Source organism: Tenebrio molitor, chromosome 3 (assembly GCF_963966145.1).
Source record: "Tenebrio molitor chromosome 3, icTenMoli1.1, whole genome shotgun sequence".
Taxonomy (NCBI): Eukaryota; Metazoa; Arthropoda; class Insecta; order Coleoptera; family Tenebrionidae; genus Tenebrio; species Tenebrio molitor.
In genome coordinates, this window is record NC_091048.1 from 3,454,815 (window position 1) to 3,478,556 (window position 23,742).

At 34.3% G+C, this 23,742-nt stretch overlaps 5 protein-coding genes and 2 long non-coding RNA genes across 15 annotated transcripts in view; 3 read left to right on the top strand and 4 right to left on the bottom strand.

Moving 5' to 3' along the window:
- The window catches only part of LOC138126415 (GRIP and coiled-coil domain-containing protein 2-like), a 32,020-nt gene extending 28,513 nt beyond the window's left edge, over window positions 1-3,507 (top strand). For 5 of the 8 annotated variants that reach the window (XM_069042195.1, XM_069042198.1, XM_069042197.1 and 2 more), the window contains 3 exons: window positions 688-909; window positions 1,011-1,194; window positions 1,915-3,507. In XM_069042195.1, coding sequence (XP_068898296.1) covers window positions 688-909; window positions 1,011-1,194; window positions 1,915-2,004 — 496 coding nt within the window. In that variant the 3' untranslated portion in view covers window positions 2,005-3,507. Of the gene's footprint in view, window positions 1-687; window positions 910-987; window positions 1,195-1,914 lie in introns of all 8 variants that reach the window. The other 3 variants (XR_011157805.1, XR_011157804.1, XR_011157806.1) reach the window with 3 other exon arrangements.
- On the bottom strand, window positions 1,879-3,432 carry LOC138126418 (dolichyl-diphosphooligosaccharide--protein glycosyltransferase subunit 1-like). The gene is made up of 2 exons (XM_069042200.1): window positions 2,706-3,432; window positions 1,879-2,655 (listed from the first exon to the last, which is right to left on the bottom strand). The coding sequence occupies exons 1-2, from the start codon at window positions 3,430-3,432 to the stop codon at window positions 2,063-2,065; spliced, it is 1,320 nt and encodes a 439-aa protein (XP_068898301.1). The 3' UTR covers window positions 1,879-2,062.
- On the bottom strand, window positions 3,456-4,934 carry Coa8 (Cytochrome c oxidase assembly factor 8). Of its 2 annotated transcripts, none has more exons than XM_069042219.1 (4): window positions 4,797-4,934; window positions 4,716-4,744; window positions 3,774-4,020; window positions 3,456-3,722 (listed from the first exon to the last, which is right to left on the bottom strand). In XM_069042219.1, the coding sequence occupies exons 1-4, from the start codon at window positions 4,866-4,868 to the stop codon at window positions 3,510-3,512; spliced, it is 561 nt and encodes a 186-aa protein (XP_068898320.1). In that variant the 5' UTR covers window positions 4,869-4,934; the 3' UTR covers window positions 3,456-3,509. The 2 variants fall into 2 exon arrangements, with proteins under 2 accessions (XP_068898320.1, XP_068898319.1); XM_069042218.1 differs by having other exon boundaries at window positions 3,774-4,023.
- A 2,990-nt stretch (window positions 4,935-7,924) lies between these two features.
- On the top strand, window positions 7,925-8,453 carry LOC138126440 (uncharacterized). Its single transcript, XR_011157818.1, has 2 exons — window positions 7,925-8,264; window positions 8,311-8,453. It is a non-coding gene; the product is annotated as an uncharacterized lncRNA (long non-coding RNA).
- Window positions 8,454-8,693: 240 nt separating this feature from the next.
- Window positions 8,694-10,310, top strand: LOC138126438 (uncharacterized). The gene is made up of 2 exons (XR_011157815.1): window positions 8,694-9,257; window positions 9,361-10,310. It is a non-coding gene; the product is annotated as an uncharacterized lncRNA (long non-coding RNA).
- Window positions 10,311-12,608: 2,298 nt separating this feature from the next.
- Window positions 12,609-16,328, bottom strand: LOC138126421 (uncharacterized). Its single transcript, XM_069042205.1, has 2 exons — window positions 16,048-16,328; window positions 12,609-13,739 (listed from the first exon to the last, which is right to left on the bottom strand). Exons 1-2 carry the CDS (start codon window positions 16,121-16,123, stop codon window positions 12,673-12,675), a joined length of 1,143 nt encoding a protein of 380 aa, XP_068898306.1. The 5' UTR covers window positions 16,124-16,328; the 3' UTR covers window positions 12,609-12,672.
- Window positions 16,329-17,974: 1,646 nt separating this feature from the next.
- LOC138126425 (inward rectifier potassium channel 2-like) lies at window positions 17,975-23,430 on the bottom strand. Its single transcript, XM_069042211.1, has 4 exons — window positions 19,291-23,430; window positions 18,742-19,237; window positions 18,437-18,690; window positions 17,975-18,304 (listed from the first exon to the last, which is right to left on the bottom strand). The coding sequence occupies exons 1-4, from the start codon at window positions 19,350-19,352 to the stop codon at window positions 18,274-18,276; spliced, it is 843 nt and encodes a 280-aa protein (XP_068898312.1). The 5' UTR covers window positions 19,353-23,430; the 3' UTR covers window positions 17,975-18,273.
- Between the last annotated feature and the right edge of the window lie 312 nt (window positions 23,431-23,742).

Sequence of the window (23,742 nt, forward strand, 5' to 3'; positions counted from 1 at the left end):
TGTAAACCGTTACACCGTTTTCGAAAAATCTTATTCACTGGTTATTTCCGATTTGATAAAACTTTTCTAAAATGTCTTGTTCTGGTCTGACAAAAAGTAGCCACATGTCTTAGAAAATTTGAAAAAAAATCTTTTCGACACTGTCAGAATTGGATAATTTTCACCTGTGTGAAGGGAATTTGAGAGTGGCGGCTCGTGAGGGAGGGCTCTGGGGCAGCGCCCCCCCAGAAATTTATAAAGAAATAAGGATTTTTTTTTAATGTGTTAAATTTTTTATTGAAAATACGTGAAACTAATTTTAAAGATTTTAACCGATTTGGAGCTAAAAGGGGCTCGCCGAACAAAAAAAACGTTGTATTCAACTCGTTCGTGTGTAAATTAGGCTGTTTTTGGTATTCGTGGGCCTTTAAAAACGCTCGTTTCACTCGTGTTTTAATTTTAAACTGACCCACTAATGCCAAAAAAGGTCAATTTACACACGAACTCGTTAAATAAACTACTATTGTCGAGACGGTTTAAAGCAACGAAAATATTTTAGTTTTCATGTGCATTTAGGAACAGTTTTTATGTAAGAAATTCGAGACAAAATAAAACTGTCCGTTCAAGGGGGTGTTAACGAGAGATTTCTGTGTATTGTACAACTCTAACTTGTTGCGATTTATAAATAAGTACATATTTTACATTTAGGTTGACAGAAATAATGGAAAAACATGGAACACAACTAAACAATACATTAGTCGAGGAAAACAAATTTGCAAAAAATACATCTCCACAAAACGAAAATATTGAATTGCAGTCAAATATTTTTCAAGCAGCAGCAAGTTCGATTAATTCCCCGACAAGTTCTGAACCAACAATGACAAAATCCAATTTTACGGCAGAATCATCGAGAAACTTCGAGGAATTAGTGTGAGTACATTATTTTTACCCTGCTTTACATTTTACATAATCAAGAGTGCCAAATGAATAGAAAATTACTTATTTTAGAATTTCTTTGGCGTTATTTTCAGTCACATTTTGCACGAAGAAATTGACAGGACTTTATCGAGAGATCACGTCATCCAGGATCACTACAAAAATCTTTGTCACATGGAATGCATCTTGTGCTTGAAAGAAGAACAATTTAATACACATCACCAAGTGAGAATAGGTCGAATATTGGACGGCCAATCACTATCAAGTGATATAAACAGAGTAAGTCAGAGTAACTCATATTTGTCTTTGTCTGTCTTTCGTTAATAAATTCGACAAATAGCTATTATCTACGACCGTGCGATATACCCTATTTATCCCACTCCTTTTAGTCAAGTATGTAAGTACTTTACCGCACGCCATGCGGTATTGTGATTTTCCACGGACGAGAACTAAAATAACGATTGACGCTCCAAGGCAGATTTTCGTTTAAATAACTCATTTTCTCTTCTAAAGCTTTCACAAAAACGAATATTTGATTTTCACTGTTTTTGTAGTTGGCAACATGTTGCCAGAACTTTGGAAACAATTTCTACTTTGTGTTTGTTTTTTCGAAACAAAAAGGAATAAAAGTTTTTGCTAAAGAAAGTAGCTAATCCCAAAACGCCATCACAAACTCGCCACTTGCCACTCTGAAATTTTAACAGTGTCATTAGTCATTACCACTTCATTCAATAACAAACGACTCGCTAGATGAGTCACTAAGTCACTTTCTACCCACGTGACAGCTTCTCACACGAGATCTGCATCATGTATTCACAAACTCGTCTCGCCGACGGCTCGGTTCATTTTTTGTCACAACTTTACAATCAGTATTCAATGTAACTACTAATGGTTCACCAAACCTCACATTTACCACAGTTATCATTTGTTCCGATAACTTTGCTTTAAATAATTATCGAGAAGTACACACTCAAAGACTGTATTTGTTTACAATTTCAGTTAATACATCGACAATACTCCACAACTGTCGACATTATCGACGACGACTACGAACTAGAATGTGTCTGCGAGCCTTGCGAAGAACAGTGAATCGAAACTTGTGTCGTTCTGCAATGTACTAAATGACAACAACAATAAACCAAATAAACTACAATACAAAGTATTTTCCAACGAGAACCACGAGAAAGGCACCCTCGAATAAAACACTGATCACGAGGGGCACGCGGAGCATATACAAAGGATTAAACGAGTAATTGATGGTGACATTCGAAATATAGTTTTCGAACAGATTGACTCCTTTCAGGACGATAATTTGTTCGTCAGGATTTGAACCATCTCCTTCATTTTCCAAAGTCAAACTGTTCGGTAATATCACCCGCTTTATCTGAGCCCCCTCGGGGAGCTTAATCTTGACGACAGCACTCTCGATGACCACGTCAGTTAACACGTAATCCAAAGCGCGCATCTGCAGCGAGTAGTGCTCTTCATCCATCAAGACGTACTCGTGAACCGGCACGTCGTAGCTCAAAACGTACGACGACTTCCAACCCCCCAGCAGTGGATAACGCGTGTTAAATTTCAACGTGATGTAGTCGATGAAATGGTATACTTGCGTCTTGCTGTTGTTGCCCAAGATGTCGAAGAACTTGATATTTTCCGTGCAGGCCGGCAAATGTGTGTAGAACCAACCGGTCGTGGCTTTCATTTTGCCCCCAGAGAAGGGACCCACGAGTCTCACACCTAGAGTCACGACGTCAGCAAGAATTGAACAAACGCGAGGGAGGACTCACCGTTGTTCTCGATAACCACTTCGTCCTGGACGTGGATTTTTCCGTAATGACTGACGTCGATCGACCGCTGGATGTTCTTCACGACAACGAAAGCGTCGTTCTTGACCAGCACTATCACCACTCTGTCCACGGCGTACGTGTGGGTGTCGTAGAAAATGTACGTGATCTTGGTGCTCTCCAAGTGTGTCGCGTTTTTAGACACTTCCAGGAAAGGGTCGTGCAACAGGTACTCCACATGGTGGAAGATGGTACGGTAGGGCGAAAAAAATCGTACGTTCCCTACAAATTTCACCAACTGGTCTTCGTCAAAGGTGCGTTTTTTTACAGCAGGGGTGATCTTATTCGCGTACGTTATCATGCAAGACAATTTGTACTTCTCGTTTTGCTTCACGTCTTCGTCTAGGGTCACTTCGTAAAACGACGAATTTGAGTCCCATTCTATCTTTTTGAAGGGCAGTTTGCGTCCGTGTTCGTTGTTAAAGACTACGACACGCAATTCGGGTTCGTTGAGAGCAAAGAAGTAACTGTTCAAATCGGCAGGACCTAGATTTTTCAACGCGATCACATTCTTCTGATGCACCAACTGACTTCTCAGATCGACAGTCGAGTGCACTGCAACGTTAACAGCGTCATTCACAACGACTTCACTTGGAACAGCTCCAGAAGACGCAAAAATTGCCGTTAACAATAACACAACAAGACTTGACATGATGAAATGTTGTGACATTTGACACAACAGGCGACTAGATCTCAGACTTCTTTATGGTTTATTTACAATAAATTAATACTAATTTGAAACTTAGACTATCTAGTTTTGTACATGTTCTTTTCTAAACTGACCCTCAGTGCTAGGAACAACAAAGCAAAATTTTTCTTGTACCACTCGGCGTTGTATTTCAGGTGAGTCTTCCAGTTGCTGTCGAGGAAACTCTTGTAAAACTCGCTCATCTCGTCTGCAGACAACTGACGCGTCTCTTCGCCTGGAACTTGATGTTTGTCTATGTACTCTTGGCGCTTCTGAAATCGTGATTGCTTTAAATGTGGTCATTTGAAGTAGCGCGAATTTACTCGATTGAAATTTGTGTTGTGAGTGGCCCAAAACTCTTGATTCCATAACTGGGTCGCGTTTTGCATCTCGCGCAATTCGCGTTGTAAGTCTGTCTCGCGGAATAATCGTTTTCTAGTGACGGGGCGAAGGTTAGAAAGTGAGTCTGGAGGCCCGATGATGTCGACGTCGTCGTTTTCCGATACCACTATGATGGGGTCTTCGAGGGGTTTTTCGATGAAGGCTGACTGTGATATTTCATTGTTTGTTCTTCTAAAAGGATAAAATTAATTCTGAAATTATGTTAAAAGCTGTGATGATCTATGCTTTCAATTTTACTGTCACAAGATATGCACTTTTCTTTTTACCTTCCTATAAAAATATTTGTGTGTAATTTTATCCAATATAACAGAAACTTTAATAGTTTTTTAGTTCATTACTTTTTATTCACTCATTTTCTTTTCTACAACGCTGTGACCTTGTACAAACTTACTGTTAGCGTTTATTGTTGAAATTTTACTTATTTTGTTAATGGACTATATATTTTGTCATTTTCTTGAACGCAATTATTGTTACACATGCAAATAGCTACTCCTGTATGTTTTCTTCATTTTTTTTTTCTTTTAAAGTGGTAAACATGTTTTAGTTTATAAAAAATCTAATAAACATACATATAAGAAATACAAACAATACAGAACTACTCCCAACATTATTATTGCTATTAGCTCTTCTCCTGAGACACACCAACTGAGATCCAAACTTTCTTAAGAGTGCAAATTAGAAAATTTTTGACAAGCTGCAATATTCTAATGCAAGTAAGAGCAAGTTGAATGAACACAAAAGTTTGTTAAGAATTTGGCCTCATCATAAGGGGTTAATATTTGATGTAAAACAAGTTCTACCGATTTACATTCTTTGTCTTTCGATTATATAACCGTTAACGCAACCTAAACGGTAATATTCACCTTGAAGTAGATGTCTTTCTTATAAATACCTGAAAATGAAATGTGTTATAACCTCAAAAATGTTCAGCTCAAAGAACTTACAGATCCTACAATAAGAGGATTTTTTCGCAGACGTGTCCCTATGGAAGGAAGTGGAAACTTAATCAATGCCATTTTAAGTTATTTACTGTAACTTCTTATACATTAAATAGTTAAATAAGTGATATAAGTGTTTGACGACATAATTTCCTGTGATAATTCTGTCTTCTGTCACTGTCATTGATAAGGAGTTAGTCAGGCAACACACCTTACATGATATTTTTTGAATTTTTCAGTAAAGTAACGCTTAAGGTATAAGATTATATGGCAGCACTAAAATTATCCCAATAATGGAAACCAATATTGGCGTTAAGATGGTTGTCTTGGCTCGTGCAGCTGCATCCCTTTTCTTTCGTTCAGGGCAGGGATTAAAAATTTGTGATAGAAGATGTTTTTGCTGTTTATTGTAAATTTTGTTATTGTAACGAAATTCCCTTTAGTACTTGTGTCTTGAAAACGGTAAAGATGATTTGTAATAGTATTGTATATTTAATAAATAAATATAATTTCGACGGTAAGCATTTGTTTTGAGGCCGGCTCTGGAATTCACAACAGAGAATTGCTTGAAGCATGATTTATGGCTGGGCTGACCGCCTACTGCAATTGCGACAAAAGGAACGTTTATCTGCGGCCAAATACTTTTAAAGGGCCATATAATCTTATACCTTAAGCGTTACTTTAATTCAATATTTAAATTATTCTCTAAATTATCATAAAGTCGTAGAATGTAATTTAGAACTACGTCATGTGCCGGTCGTGTATACAGTTTTGCTTCTTCTGAACACATTCAAATGAAATATTTGATAAATTTATATTGATAACAGCTACAGGGTCGTTATAAATGATTGTCTCATGGTAGTTGGCGTTGAAAACCCACACAAATTTGGGATGTGCCGCTAGCTGCGCAACGTTAGACAAACTAGTAGACAAATTTGAAATTTACACTACCGCCAGCAGCGCTACCTATCGGCGATGCTAGTCTCACTCATGTTATAAAGCTTGCGGCACATTTAAGTACGTCATCAATGCCTACTGCGATGAGACAATCATTTATAATGACTCCGTATAGGTACAGTCGTTAACCAAAATAAAATAGGACAAAGTGTTACCTTAGACAGTTTCACAATTCAAAAATTTGTGTAGTGTAACTGACGCGTATGTGTCTCAGATTACAACTTGATTTGACTTGACGATTGATTTACAAAAAGTTAGGTTGTGTTTTTTCAGTTGTCATCTCGTCACTGTCATTTTGTTCAAATGAATGATTCTGAGTTTTTGAAATATTGTCGAATGATGACACTTATCAGAATTGTTTTTTTATTTTTGACACTTCTGTTTCCTAAGAGATGGATTTCGCAAAAATATCGAATCACACAATCGAAATTTACTTTGTCCTATTTTATTTTGGTCAACGACTGTACTTAAAGTCCATTCATTTTGTACTGAACTTTTCAAGGTCAAATAATTTTATTTTTTGGCTTTGTAATTATGTTTTGTAAATAGTGACATTCAGGTAAACACCGTAAACGTTGAATTGAGCATTGCTAATCACATTATGTTGGTTATATGCATGTCACTATTTACAAAACATAATTACAGTGCCAATATTTAAATTATTTGACCTTGAAAAGTTCAATACAAAATGATTGGACTTTAGTTAAGTAAAATAAGAACTGATCTGTAATTTTGAATTAAATAGGGAATTGATTTTGAAGACTTTCCGGGGCGAAAGACTTATGAAAAATTTTCTCAACGACGGAGACGAATCACAATTCAATTAATCGAAGCAGAATTAGTGAGATGCATTTAAATACATAATCAAATTCCATTCTTCATGAAGCAATAATTTAATAAATCTTTTAATTACCAAATATGAGATTTTGAAAAAGCTCGATAAGATTATTGTTACAAACTTTGTAACAATTAGGAGTAATTAGATATTTGTTAGTTTTCCGTTTTCAACGTCCAATGTCTTGAAATCTATTCAAGATACGAAAAAAGTACAAAGATGATTTTTTTATGCAGAAACTTTCAAAGCTTTCCGTGGAATTTTTTATGTTTAAAAAATGTCAATAATGATGCTCTCGGAATAATTGTACCTACTGTATTACGCAAAACTTAATAAAAATCAGTCTCCACATAAAGCCCATTAAGAAATCGTTGTCAAAAGTAAATACATACCTAATTCAAAAGAGCATCAGCGTAATAAACTCACTCACCATTTCCAAAATATGTTCCTTTGTAAATACCATTTTGCCTCATTCAAAATGTACAGGTGTACATACATGGTGCGTATCCGAATATCTTTTTTAATTATAAATTAAGGTAAACAATATTTAGCAATATTATATTTTTCAATGATCTCTTGACATGTGCTTAACAAAAGTTAACGAAACCTGCAAAGATACAGAGTTATTTGAAAAATGACCACAGTAAAAAATTTTCTTTTTTTACGGAGTAATCTGTGGTCTCTGTATCTCCCTGTATTGTTTTTATTACACTTTTACTGATGACTACGCAATAAATTAGTGTTAAAAAGAACTAATTTTCCAGCTGTGTTCAAAACAGAGTTTATACGTAAAAAGTTGTTACGAATTTGTTTCACAGCTGACTCATTTTTCAGCAAATAATTTAGATACGTCAATTTGACGGGGCATTGTTATCTTATTGAAGATTCTTTTATTACTGAACTGTTGGTTAAAATACAATAAAAATTCAAGTAGGTATGTAGGTATGTACAAATCCCGGTGTAGGTACGTCTGCATTCTAGGGATTAGTCTTTGAAGTAAGTTTTCAATAAAACAAATTCAAATGTTATTGATTTTATTTTTTAAACAATGAATCATGGGGTACACGGTACCCTCCTTATTTTTTTGTTTTTATTTATAAAAGTGGCTATTATGGAAGTGGGTAGTGTTACGTTATTTATTTTCCCTGATGGTGAAATTTTCCCAAAATAACGGGACTTCGGGTCGAGATGCACTGGAGACTACTGGAGAGTACAACCTAATTGTGGGGGTGGGTGGTGATAATCGAATGAAAGAAAACTCCGAGTGGTTTAAACGAAATGAATACAGGGTGTTAGGGAATGGTCTCCCAAGAATTTCAGGGTAAGTTTGTGAAGGAAAATGTGGTCGAAAACCTTAATACCATTTTTTCCTAACATGAATGGTTTTCTTAAAAATAAACATTTTAAATAGTGCCCCACTGTTTGGGAGCTTTTGCACCATTTTATTGTTGTGATAATTAAATAAATAGTTAACATTTTGTAATGAAAGTCAATTGCTTAGCAATCAAAAACAACAATGCCTCATGTCAGATTTTATCGAGTACCTACTGTCACAATGACGTTTCGGTTTTAAATATTTTCCTTGAATAATAGATCATCAAAAACTACCAGGACTGCATTTTTTATTGACAAAATCAATAATTATATTCGAAATATTTATCTAGATTCACCACAACCTTGAGGTAGGTCCCCTTTTATTGCTGCAATGAACTGAAATTATTGGTGCAGCTTCATTTGTGATACCACATCTCGATCAACCTCTAAAGGGATTTGAAATCGAGCACTGACCTTAATAAGATTCGTTAATTTCTGTGTAACTTTATTTATTTGTATTTGTATTGAAAACATTCATAATAAATGCTTAAAATATCCTCCGTTTGCCATTACATAAGCATACCTTCGGACAGCAGCATTGGCATTTCCGCTACATTCCCCATACGCAAAATGCATATCTGCATACTCCTCGATAGAATATTCTGGCGCTGTAAACTATTGTAATCTTTGCAGGCGACGGATAAAAGATAGCTCAAGTCAAAGTGTAGACTTTGACAGTAGTAAATTTCAAATCGTTACCAAGCAATCACTTGTAAATCGAAACATAAAAGATTTTGTGTGCAACCGTACGCGAAATGAGCACTTCGCGTGCCTAGAGCAGGCCGCGAAATTGAATTTCGCAGCCGTTGCCTTGACGACGGCCGTAAAAGTAAAAGTCATTTCAATATTTATTTATTATCACAATTACAACATATCTATCTCTATATTTGCGGTGTGATCTTACAAAATCTGGATTGGGTACAGTTAAAGTTTGATTTATGCCAGTTTTTGTGTCAGGAACGGCCCCCCTATTAGTACAGAATTTTCATCCGGTTTGAAGTTCCCGCCAATTTTAAATGGAGTGGTCGCCTGATGATTGATGATGATGAGTCGGGGAGTCGGTAAAAAAGATCGATCTAGAACAGACACGTATGAATTAGGTTAATTTTCCACCGGTCAAAAAGGGAAATATCTAGTAACTAGTAAGTAGTAACATATCCTGAATCATGAATGGCATCAACAGACATTTTGGTTTATTTGTCTCTTCGCACGGCATCTGATATTTCCACGATTAAAATAACCTAAAACTTATAACAGAATTTAACGTTTACCTGTCACAATAAATAAATTCCAGTAAATAGGTAAGCCAATGCAACATTATCCGACAGGGTTTTCACATTCTTCTTGTTACATCAGTCTCAAAGTCACTGTAACATTTTTTATATTGCTGTTTCGATTTTTCAGGTTTCAAATGCGACACTGCACAATTTATAATCTTTTTTTAACTCTGGATGAGTACACGGAACAAGAGCTGCATATTTGCGGTATAATCTTACAAATTCTGGATTGGTGACAGTAAAAGTTCGTTTTATGTCAGTTTTTGTGTCAGGAACGGCCACTATTAATACAGAATGTTCATCCTTGATGTCATCGATAGACATTTTGGTTAGTTCGTCATCGTCTCTTCGCATGGCTCCTAATATTCCCATGATTAAAATGACCTAAAAAAAGGGCAGATTATACAGCAAATTGATCTGGTCTCATGTCAATACCTTACACTTTTTCACCTGATAACCAACTGATTTTTTTTCAAAAAAGGTACCAATTTCAGAAACTTCGTAACACCAATGCCATCCCGTATGTTCAGCGTGAGCTTCAACATTGAATATGTACTCCATAAAGTTGAACTTTTCACAGTTTTTGATTTTTCCATTAAATAAGCCAAAACAACATTCTCCGACACCGTTTTCACATTATTTTTATTACACCGCTCTTTAAAGTCATTGTAACACTTATCGTACTGCCGTTTGGACTTTTCTGGTATTAAATTGGACACTGCACAATCTGGGGAAGTAGACGGAACAAAAACGTTGTAATTTTTTTGCGACATTTTTCCAATTTTTCTCAAAATGAATTGTTTTATTTATGTCGTTTCCATAGCGACATGGCGACATGTAGGCCGACTTTATTTTTATTGACAGTGAAGGAAATTTTACTTGTTCATTTTATAATTACAAATTTTCGGGTTGCACACAAAATGTTGTGTACACCTCGGCTACGAAATCCTTTGACGACCTCGAGATTGTCTTGTCTCGGCCGCAAAGCGGCCTTGACGACAATTTTTCTCTCGGTTCGTCAAAGTAGGATTTCGCAGCCTTGCTATACAAATAACTATTTTCGTACACAAAGCAATATTTCAGCAGTCCTAAAACAACAGGGAACAATTTTATTTTCAGAAAACGGTTCAATTTATCCAAAAGCGGTATAAAGGTTTTCGACCACATTTTCCCTGATAAACTCACCCTGAAATTCTTGGGAGACCATTCCCTAACACTCTGTACAGCGCGCCCAGAAATGTGGTAGCAACTTTTACACAAAGTGTCACAAGATGGCACTTTCGAAAAGCCAAATCATGGCCAACTTCATCTAGCTTCCGCTGCGCTCCATACGGCCGTCCCAATAAGGGTCTAAAGTTGATTCAGCTAACCTAAAAAAATCGTTTGGTAACTAGTCCCATCTGTTGCAAAATTTTTAACATAAATCTTTATGGGTTGATGGGGAAACCGTGTTTTTTTGTCAGTTTGGCGGAAAAATGTGACCCGGACTTGATACTACCCTTTCGACTGTTAGAGAAAATTCGAAATTTAAGTAAACCAATTATTATTTTTAATTGCAGTAACACCAAATATGCAGCTTCTGTTGCTTTCATAGCAGGGTATATTGTAAAAAAATTAAATGAAATATTTCACTGCGACAGTTGTCTCTTTCCTATATTGTCTTTTTCAACCCCTGGTCCTCTTTTACGTTCAATTAATCTTCAAAATCGTGGCGGTTTGACTTATCCAAATTATCAGTTTGTAAGTTTTTTTAAAGAATTGGCAGATATTCCCACCACAGAAATTTTATCATATTTGGCCCAAGAAAATATTTGCAAACAACTCGTAACAATTTTACTTCCACATTTAATTCGTAATTCCCTCTTTATCTGTAACACACATAAAGACAAAATTTGTAGTTACATATTATAGAATTATTGATGAAACCACTTTTAAATAATAGTTGTTCACAAAAAACTGATTCCATAAAAAGAAAATCAATTGCCAATAAACCCATAAATGGAAAGGTTTTAAAATTATAATACTACGGATCTACCAAAGAGGTACCTACATACCTACCTACCTATCCACCCATTTAGGTATGTTCTTTAGTTATCACTCCTTTATGCTTTTTAAAATTACGTTACTTTCGACTTTTGTTCCTTTTCCATTGTTTTATGTAAATGATGTATTAAATATAGTTATATATTTTCCAGTTTTACAAGACTATTACATATTTTCGTTTGATTTTCATATCTTTTTGAAACTTCATGACACTTTTGAAGGAAACGTCAATCATTGTTATTAACATTTTTCTCCGCTAGTTGGGGCTAGTTACCAAACGATTTTTTGAGGTTAGTAGAATCAATTTCAACAATGAAAATTGGCGTATTGGGACCGCCGTATGGAGCGCAGCGGAAGCTAGATGAAGTTGGCCATGGCCAAATTTGTTCAATCTTGCAACATTCAAATTTTGAATTTTTTCAAAAGAATACGTTAAGGAAGTTTTATTTTTTATTTTTACCCCCGATATGTGCACTAAAATTTGTCGAGATGTTGCTCGAAGGGTTCAGTTATGCATTGAGCATAACGGTGGTCAATTTGAACATTTTCAATAAAATTTAAATTTGAATGTTTTACGTTTGACAATTCTTGACATTTATTTATCTCAATTTAGATAGCGGCGTTGCCATGCATAAAAAAGGTCTCTGTAAAAAAGTGTCATCTTGCGGGACCAATTGAAAAACTTGCTACCACATTTCTGGGCGCTCTGTATATTTTCACCCTGTTCTGCACACGTACAAATCTGATTATTTGATAATAAAAACGTTCCTCACACTCAATAATTATGAACAAAAATAAAGGGTTGTGCCTTGCCGCGACGGAAAAAAAAGGAAAACTCGAAAAGTAAATTGAATTCAAAAACTAAATTAAAAAAAAAGGGGAGAGCCGAAAGTGAAGCCCGACATCGTCCTCGACGCTATTCTTCTACGCCGCCCATGATCGGCGGGACCGTTTGCTCTCCGCGATTATATCAAAAATACCACGAGGTATATAAATTCTTCGAGTACATATTTGTTGCTTCTGATTACTTCACGACACAAATATTACAATAAATATTTAATTTCAGTTTTGTTGTGTAGTGATTTTTACAATTTTAGTAATCTTTTGGCTAGATGAATTAGGAAAAACTTCCTATTTTCAATTGTTTTACCTCGCCTAAACCCGTTACCGGGTTTCTTTTGTGTATTGTGTTATGAAAGTAAGTCGGCTGGAAAATCAGCGACCGAGGTTAAAACATTAACACCAAGTGTGCAAAAGAGAAGTAAGAAAAACCTATTTACAGTGTTAAAATCTCTCTTAAAGTTGGTAGATGCATCAGAATAAATACCCAAGTTTCACAAATAATTATATATTTAACAACTGCACATGTAATCGTAAGAATAACTGACTGACGAATTCATTTTTGCTTTTTCTGCAATAACGATTTCTTGTTGTTTTTCTTCTTCCTTCTTTTCTTCGTTTTTTTCGCGCCACTTTTAGTCGACTGAACATTTACAACTTCCACATCACTGCTGTCACTGATACTAATTAAACTTTCATTCCCTTTCTTAGCTTTTTTATAGGTCACCCCAAGATTCCTACGTTCAATTAAATTTCCAATATTATCTGGTCTTCGTTTCCTCTTCAACATTGGCGGAGTCTCAATCTCACTCAAATTTATCACTTCTCCGACATCAACCTGGTCGTTACTGTGTTCTTCCGTGTCTTCGCACAATTCTACGCTTTCACTTAACTGTTCCGTTTCCTCGAGGATTGAATCATCTTTCACTAGTACATACTCGTCACAAAACTCAACGTCCTCGTCAGAATCTTCCAACAAATTCAAATACGACATACCTGGTTCTTCGTCGGGAATTTCGATCACCGTATTTTCTAAATCTAGCCAATCGACACCCAACCAGTCATCTAAACGACTTGGAAAGACGTAGAGTTTTGGCAACCATCGCACTCCAGAATTATTCAAATTCGATGAAAACGCCAACAAAGACTGGTACAACTCGCAAGTATATTTCAAAATAGTTCTTGCAATAACAAATATCCTCGCAGTTACTGCAAAAATGATCATTGCTATTTTCCAGAAATGTCCCAACCTGAGTCTTTGTTGGGTCAAACCGGAGACTATTTTGCAGGTCTCCAAGATTCTGCACAAAAGCTTCCCCAGACCTTGTATTCGGACCAAGACAAAATCCATCATATTTTTTGTGAACATGTTCGATTGGTTCGCCTTGTAGTTTTGGGGAATCGAATTCGACAAGGTTTTCAGCGCTTTAGAGATCTGCACGTGCAAATAAGTACGTAAGACGCGGTTTAGTTTTTCCACAGCTTTAAAATCTTTGGATGAACGAAACTTCATTTTCAACCGGTAGACAGTTCTTGACAGTAATGTTGCTTCGGTGAATAAGTGTTGCTGGTTTTCGAAAAACTCGATGCCATCTTTTATTGTGATGCCCAAGAGGCGGACATCTGAAAAGTTACCAAACTTAACACCAAAAAATCGCATTTGTTTTTCAATGTTTATTCATTTTAGCAACAATGCAGTTGTATTTACATTTTTCTTCACGAAACAATATTTCACCATTTACGTTACTGCAGAAACTTTTGGGCAATTGCACTTTTTTTGAAAACGATTGGCCAACAGTATAAGATTTTAAATAAAAAATCAACAATTATTCAAATTGTCCTTTTGCAAGGTATAGTTGCGGAATTAAAATTTCGGGCAGTATTGTCATTTTCATACTGTAAATTATAAAACAACCTTTACGTTAATATAACCTCATTTTTTACTCTTGTCTTGTTTTTGTCATTTTCATTTATTTACATTAAAAAATAGTGATTTGTGGCATAATAACGGGTAGGTAGCAGGTGAAAGCGATGATTTCATTACACCCATTGCAATTAATAACTCAAGACCCAAAATTCAAAAACTGACTGCGTGACCGACACAGAAAAGTTTAATTTTTGAATGTCAGTCATGATGACAGTAAAAGGTGGTTTAGAGAGATTTTGTTGAAATGACAGAAAAATGCTGCCCGAAATTTTGATTCCGCGACTGTACAAATTTTGTAATTTTATTTTGTAGACGACCACATCTGATATTATCTTTATTTTTCAATATCAAACAAGTAAAAATAACAGAAAAGGAAAAACGTAAGTGGACTCGTAGATGGATTGTTAGGAATATAATTGTCAAAATGAGCACATCTGTCAATAATAATTTAGAGAATATGCTTTACTAAAATCTCGCTATTTACCACTTTATAATTTTTTTTTTTTTTTAATAATTTTTACTTTATAACAGTCAAGTCCAGATAACTTTTTTACTCAATTTTATTTTATTCTTATTAAACGTATCCACTTTTAATCTATGCTGTAATTTTAAATCGAAAATAATACTAAAACACTGACGCTGTAAAGTTTGTGTACAGTATTAAATGAAATTCCTGCTAAAAAACTACTTCAACATTTAACCAAACACCAAAATCTACATGATAATTTGCAAAAAATAAATTATTAATGTTGAATAAGCTAAAATAAAAAGTCTTTTAACAGTTTCTAATCTTTGAAGTAAACTAAATTAAAAATTTACTCGAAAACAATGTTAGTTTAAAAGCGTAATAGTGACAGAACTACCACTTTTTATTTGACAGCCAAACCTGTATGAATCAATCTACGAATCGATTTTGGTTTTCATAACCAACTGTCCATTTAGATTGTTATCGATCACTTTGTAGATGACAAAATCAATGTTTTGTGGACTACCTGGTCTTTTTTTATTTCTTTTTATGGACTGGCAAAATGTTATAGTGGCAACTTGATCTATTCATCGAAAAATTTATAAAAAGTCAAATGAAAAATGTTAAAATTAACTCAGTTATTAACTTAGTAGTTGAATGAATGTACAGTTGCGGCCGTTGAAATCTCAGTCAGGAAAGATTTAAACACTCTGTATAAATTCCGAAATTTGATTAGCGTAAACAGGATTTTCATCAAGGATTATAAAGTCAGTGTCAGTATTTGACATATTAGGTCAGAATCGCGCGTAACTTTTGAAATGCCGCAATTATCTGATTTGCAAAAATGTGTTTGACTGAGGGACGGTGTGAGTATAAGAGCCATTGCGAGAGAAATTAATGTGGATAATGTTTGAGTGACATTTTGAGAAACGTCACTTTCAATACCATTTATGGTGGGTTCATGCACAACGAATTAACAGTAGCATTAATTTAATTTAATTTAACGTAATCTACTTTTACACTAAACTAAAAAGAGCCGTTCATGCAGGCTGCCAAATGTGAAAATAAATTCGTACGTATTAATATAATAATACATCCGTCGAATATTTAAACACCACAGGTAAACAGTAAATACTGGTTTTTTAGAACACCAAACTATGAAATATGAAATGCTCATGAATATGACAAATTGACCACATTGACCACAAGATGACATTTGAATTTGACGCACATTTGACATCTTGCCGTTTCCCACACATGCGCAGAATAGAATTCATTTAATTTTTAAGAGCAAAGATAAAAGTTGCCCAACTTTCGGTTAAACTAAATTAAATTAAAGTATCTAAATGTGTGCATGAACGACTCTGGTAAATTGTCATCATTTAACTTTTCAAAAAGTTAAATTAAATTAATGCTAGTGTTAATTCCTTGTGCATGAACCCACCATTACAAAGCTAAAAGTTTGGCGTTGTCATTGTCAAAGTGTCTGAGTTTTCAACGGCCGCAACTGTATATCCTTCCTAGAATATAAATCTTACCAACTTCCTTCGCGGAGCTTCTGCAACTGTTGATTGGTGGAGGATCCAAATTTTTGACATTCCATAAAGCCATCATTTTAGAGTTTTTACAGAACAAGAATGTTTTAATGGTAAAGTGCAGTAATATTCCATATACTTTTTACAAATAAAATCCACGCAACACGCATATATCAACATGAAATTCTATAAACATCACATTTTTTACAAACTATTATAACCTCACTTTTGTTATGACAGAATCAATGACCATGACTAAAACCATAGACTCCGACTCCACAAATAATGTAGAATACAACTTTGGCGCTCGGCTTGTTTCTCAGTAAAGTAGGCAACCAAACGTACTTCGTATAATGTTTTAAACTCCCAGAGTACATGTTTATTGCAAAGCTTAATTTTCGGTACGCAAATGAATACAAAAAGAGCTACTTTCAGATGTAGTCGACAAAAAATAAAATTTTCAATAATTTCGCGTAAAGTATCTAAGGCCCGGTTCCCGGTTGTACAGGGTGATTCAAGTTTTACCGCCCGAGCGAAAACACACTTCTAATCGATTTAAAATTCTCAAAAAATTCAGGAATGATTCTGTGACGCTGTAGAATTTCAAATTTTTTAATGAAACGAGTAAATATTTCGTTTTAATTCAATAACCACTACATAATTACATAATTTTTCACTGAGAGTCCTTTCAAACCTTTAGGAAAAATTTGATGTCATTGAAATCATGAAAGCATCACCGGTTTTTTCAATAAATTTAATTCGATATTAAAGTGCAAAATTTAGCTATGATTTATTATTAAATTGGGCGGTCACTTCAACAATCGAGGTTTACATGGGTTATTTATGGTACCCTTAAGGGACTAAAGAATTACTAGAAAAGTTTTCAACGGATGTTTCCCAATAAAGAGGTATTTATTTATGACACTGCAGTTGTAAATCTAGATCATTTTTCGCTGCTAATGTTAAAATTGGAATAATTCAAAAACGAATCCTTTTCTTTTGATGCGAATTTCATAAATATGTTCTTTGAATTAATTGTGAATTATGAGCGTGCACGGAAAATAGTTATTTATGTATTAAGGGCGTAATTTAGGTATTAAAGGCCAAAAATGCCCTTTACGCCTGTCATACATACAAAATTTTTTGCACGAGACACTGCTAATACATTCTTAAATGAAAAAAGAAAATGCATTTGGGACGATACAATAGCACCCGGGCTCCGTCTTGGAAGGCAGGTCCTGTATATCTATAGTAATAAAACAATGTTAAATGAAAACCACAATTAAAACGTGAAAGTTTCAATTTATTTGTGTAAATAACGCAGCTTCATTATGTTACAAGGCGAAGAAAATTATAGCTGCTGTACACCACCCGATGTGGCAAAAGCTGCAAATTCAGCAGCCTTGAACTTATTGCCTTTAATGTCAATGAAAATTTATGAAAAGGCATATGGCTCTAGGGCTGAATCCGGCCCTAGGGCTGAAAAGTGCTATTTTACGCCCGCTAACAGCGTCTTAAAATTCAATTTCTCGCCCGCTCGTGCAAAAAAAATTTTTTTTGGTCAAAATCGAATGGACTGATCTGTACTTACAAATGTGGATTTTCGATGGACCAGTAATGTAGATTTCTTAAATTTAACCTACCATTCCATAACATATTTTTTTAAATAAAAGTCGTATCTCGTGCATTCATGTCACTGAAGTAACTCTTCGCGGGTAATCTTTAAGAAGCAAAGCTTGTCAGATTTTATTTAATGACAACTACTGTTTTAATATTTTGACGTTTAACATGATGAGGCACTTGATCCCTACTGTTTTCTATCGGTGGCTTTACTGGCTCTTTTCTATTGAGTACAAGAAGGACACATTTTTCTTATTATCTGATTACGAATTCTGCTGAGATATTATATTGGTAAATAATAACAATCAACTTTAGGGTTTTTATTTATTTATTGCAATAATGTTGATTTATGAAGATTATAAAAGAATTCTTGTGTATTAGGGTCAGTTTTTACAGTCGATCGTCTGTTCCTTTGTAATTCGTGCTTTATCTGTTTTAGTTTACTGGGGCTGCAAAGAGGTGTGTCGCATGGGACAATTTTAAACATTTCTTGTTTATTTATCGTATAGCGTTGTAATTTCTCATCAAATTCCATACACGACTTGAAGCAATACCCCCAAAGAATCTCTTCGTTCAGATACGAAGTCTGACTAGTAGAAAATTGGTTTGTTACAAATGAACAGTAGCAAAGATTTCAAATCTGTAATAATTTTACAAATACTCGTAGGAAACAACGAATAAAAAGCCAAACAACACAGGACGCGAGCGTCACCAAACATTTTTTTTTGTCTTAACGATTTTTTTAAAATTATTATATAGGTACTTAACTCACCTACTGTTCATCAAGTCCGGTGGAGACAAATTCCACAATGGACTCTTTTGATTAATTTCGTGCACAACGTCGGTGGGCCACAACAGCATTCCGATAGGTTCCGTTTCCATTTCTTGCAAATCTATTTGAAAACTCTCTTCTTTTACATTTCTTCTGTCAGCATAATATAATGTAATTTTGGGATCAATCACGTGTCGACTTAAATGGTCGTCAATTCGAAGAATGAGACACAGTTTTCCGTTTCTTAAACTAATCTAAAATCGATACCTACCGATCACGACTGAAATAAAGAATAGTAGACTTACCACTGCTTTTTTACTAAAGAGTGTAAATGTATTTTTCTTTGGCGGTTTGCAAATTTTTAAAAACACTACCGAGATAAAAGCACCGTCGATAAAAATCATAACTAGGGTGCTCAGGATGAGAATAGCGAGAGCGAGGTAGCAGTGCTCGGAAGGGTACAAATACCCATAACCGGTGGTAGTGATTGTTTCGACGCTCAGTAGCAAATAGCCAGTGAAGTGTCTTGTTGCTTTGATGCAAAAATTACCAGTTTTTGTGCCGTCCAAATCTCCGCTTAACCAAGCGTCGAACATCCACAACCCAGCGAAGCAAAGGTAGAAAAATGAATTTGCTAATATGACAAAGAGTATCACCCATCTCCAACGAATTAGGACTAAAGTGTTGGCAAAGTCTTTGGTGAATCGTAGATATTTGTGGTAAGGTACCTGACCTAGTTGGAGGTTTAGGTGTCCGGTTTTGGTCATAAACCTTCGAATTGTGTGGGAATTATGATTAAAACTGGAAATAAACTTGTAATTGCGATTATAATCGCAAAGCTTCCACAGTCTCACCTCTTTCGCTGTGTTTTTTTGAATACCAAGGGAAAATCTGCATTTTCTTTGAAATCGTCCATATTTCAATCTCGAGTGATAAAACTACTCTACATCTAATTTCATTTGAACAGTACAAATTAGGACGGAAGGTTTATTGTTTTATTATACATATTTGTTAAGAATGGTAGTGAGTTTTTATTGCACCTGCTAATTAATCCCGTTTAATCAGTAACAACTTAAGGAGTTAATCATCTGTAGTAATTATAATTAATCTACATATGACACTCTGCTGTTTTGTTTGTATTTTTATAATTATTAACTGGTTCAAACAGGAAACCTTTGCAAGAGAATAAATAAGTTTTGGTGAATAGAATCTGATTTTTTTTTATTGCGTAAGTTTAAACGAAAAAAGGGTGGGTTTAAAAAAACAAAAAAAAAAGATCGAGGACTAAAAATTATATGAATAGAAGAAATAGATGAATTAAAGTCCATTCAAAAAGGATCTGGACTGTCAAAATCAAAATTGCAGTTGTTAGGTTGGTTAAATCACTAGTTATTTTCATATTACCCGGTTAGTAGTATCTATGATTTTTTGATTTTTCAAACTATTCATTTGTTAAAAATCCTCAAATAAATTGCAAAATTAGTTATGTATATTTTGTAAAAAGGTTAAAATGGAAAGTTCAAAACGAACTAGGGTGGTTCTATTGGCACAAAAGAAGAGGGCCATTACAAATTATTATACCGTGTGAGCAACAAGTACTGATTGAGTTGGCAATAAATTCTGGTGATTTTTGGTGACTTTTATGTCATGTTCCAACCAGAAAACCATTTTTTTAATAAAAGATTACAAAAACCAAGACGTTTACATTTGAAATGTATACCAACTGTCAATAATGTCAATAAAACAAACCGTACAATTCAGTCTTGAAAATTTTATGTAAATTTTTTTATTACCAACTGAAACAGTTATTGTTGCTCACCCTGTATTATATTCAAAATGATTGTGGATAACTATGGCAACTATGTACGAAAATTTATGTGACAACTGTGTGGGTAAGATAGAGTTGACATTTCTTTGACAGTTCATAGTCGCGCAATTTTGAAAATTGTCAAATCAATGTGCAATGATATAAAAAAATCAAATGCACGCTCATGAAATGACATCAAAATCACAACTCTATCCCACCCACACAGTTGCCACATAATATGGAAAGCGATTTTCAATTTTGGTTGTTGTGTAGTTTGTTACTTGCTTTCAGTTTGTCGTGTGTCACCTTCTGCTTTTCTTTGTGTTTTTTATAAACTTTATTAAATTACTTCAGTTACTTTAGTTGGTGCATTTCGCTTCAAGTGTTCAAAACATTTTTAGTTCAATGATTAAAAAAATGGGAACACATACTTTTTTTTGTAATTCTGATAGAGATTTTTATTCTGAAAACAACAATGTACTATTCCGGACACGGAATCTTGGCCAACATTTTTTTGACATTTCTAAAAAAAATGATGTAAACCAATCATTAGTGTCTTTAATAAATGACAATTATTAAAAATCGCTTTGAAGTTTTTATTGTGACATCAAAAAAGCAGGAAAATAGCATTATCGAGTCAAAAGTTGGATTATATTCAATAAAGGCCAGTTCACACATATTTGTCAGTTAAATGTCAGTTATGGCCAAGATTTCGTGTCCGGAATAGTACCTATCACAAGTATCGAGCGATGAAATTAATTTGTAATCGAGTTTATCCATGAATCCAAAATCGTATGTCGTTTCTTGAACAAAAAACACAGGTTAGATCTGGGCATATCAATCGAAAAGACATACGGATTCAAATCCATGGATGACTCGATTACAAATTAATTTGATCGCTCTTTACAACCTCACATAAGAAAAAAAACAACACTAACTTTTGAAACAAATGACGAGCACCAACCGAAAAGATATCAAAATGCGTTGCGTTGTAAAATGTAATAACCAAATAAAGTTAGATGGAAAAACAAATAACAAATAATAACATATGGGATTGCGCAGAGATGCCGCCAATGTTTAGCGCAGTTTGAGCATAAACGATAGTAGCGTTTTTTGCATTTTTTTTGTATTTTTCGTATGCAAGTGTACACTGTTGTTTTCAGAATAAAAACCTCTATCAGAATTGGACAGTTTAGCCTTGAAGCCCTTTGGGCTATACGTAAATTTATTAGGCCCTTTTGTAGCCTATTCACAACCATTTAATTTGATGTCTAAATAATTAAAATAATCCGATAAATACGGGAGTTATCGACTCGTCTTCTTTTTTGGGGACACCTGTATACAGGCAAAAACATGTCAAACAGTTTTTTAAATTCTACGTCTTTTAACGTATAGTATATAAAAAAAATTGGGTCAAATTTGTCAAAAATATGACGTCATTAATTTTTGTGCTAAATGGGAAGCTACGATTCCGATTAGATTATTTGATTGAGCTTATTTTTCTGGATTATAAAGCAAATTAATAAAGAACGAAATAAACTTGTTTTTAATAATAACTAATAAATAAATTAAACTACTTTAAAGATGGATTTTTTTTGTTATAACCTGTTCACGTTGGATTGAACGTCAGTGGTGCAAATTGCACACATTTGGCATTAACTTTCATATGATTTGTCATGGTAACAGGTCAGTCATTTGCACCACTGATGTTCAATTCAACATGAACAGATATTAGTTTTTTTTACTAAATAAATAAAAATTGGACAGTTGGCAAAGATTTAAATTGTTTCTTAACCCTCCGCCACCCGGCGGCACGGCAATTTTGCCGAAGTACATACACAGTACACACTATGTATCAAGTAGTAACATAATTACCGGCGTCTCGCCTCCACATTTTGACTTTATTGTGTTTTATTATGTTCTGTGTCAATGTTAAGGAACTTCCTCACGATATGACATGAGTATAATAATATATATACCTTTTTTGTTCGACACTGTCAGAATTTGAGAATTTTCTCCTATGTGAACGGATTTTGATAAATGCCACCAATTGTCAAAACGAAACGTCAAGCTAATTTTAAAGATTTTAAGCGACTTGGAACCTTTAAGGGGCTCGTCGAACAAAAAAACGTTGTATTCAACTCGTTCGTGTGTCAATTGGGCTTTTTTGGCACGAGTGGGTCAGTTTAAAACGCGAGTGAAACGAGCCACTCGTGCCAAAAAAACCCAATTTACACAAGGCCTCGTCAAATAAACTACTATTTTGAATTTCAACTACCAATGTGTTACCTAAGTCCAGAATTTTTAAATTTTTAAAAAGAGATTGCGGTAAATTTTTTACTATTGTCATCATTGTCATATTATTGTCTCTGCCATAATGAATGAATTTCCAAAACGGAGTAGAGCATCAATACGCAAGCAGACAAAGCAGCTTTCAACAAAATAAAAGAAATCACTCAGAGATAATGGAAACATTATGAAAAAGTACTAAATTGTAGTGATGGATAAATGATCGGTCATTTATTTTTGGTCAAAGTTGACCGGTCCTTGATCGGTCAATGACCAGTCATTATTGGTCAAAAAGTAGGAACTAGTTAAACATCACAAAATGATTCTTTCAATGTCAAGGATTATTTTAATACCAAATAATGGTTCTTAATTTCATTTTTTATATTTATTGATCGATAAATTATTGTTCTAAAATTGTGTAAGTGAGGTTAAGTTTGAATTGTTTGAAGTTATACTTTGTTTTTTCTTTAACATATTTGCTTGAATTTGAACTTTTTGTTAATTTAAAACGCTTTAAAACTTTCAACACAACTGTGTGTGTATTTTCAGTTTTTTAGTTTCTTTTAAAATACTTAAATATTCGTTTAGAATTTAAAAAAGTATGTAAGTATTTTATGAAAATAAAAATATATTGTATGTCATGTTAAGAAGACACTGAAACGATTGAAAAACAAAAACCACTTTTTCCTAATAGATAAAAAGCTTAATAATCGCTTTCCACAATGATCTTTAGTGAAGTTTTAGATGTTTCATTGTCATAATTTACTTATTTATTGTCATAATCCATTTCTTCATTGTCAGCAGCTACGTAAATGAAATCAGACAACCCAACATAACCTCATCTCATCAGTCAAACAGTCATCATATCCTATAATCTTCAACATTATAAGTGGGAAATTTAAATTTTAAAAATGACTGGTCAAATTCGTCAAGTCATTGACCGGTCAAATGGGTCATTGACTAAGTCAATTACCGGACCTCACAACACTACTAAATTGTAAGAAGCAAATGACGTGACCCATAACCTAACACTTTAAAAGCCCAAATTCGGGGTGAAAAGGTATGTTCACAAGACAAAAGTTACTAAATTTTGCAACTCTAGTTCGTCATTACAAAAATGAATTTAATTTACTAGGTGTTACTATTTACTATAATTTCCTTATTATTATTATACCGTGTGAACAACAATTACTGATTGAGTTGGCAATAA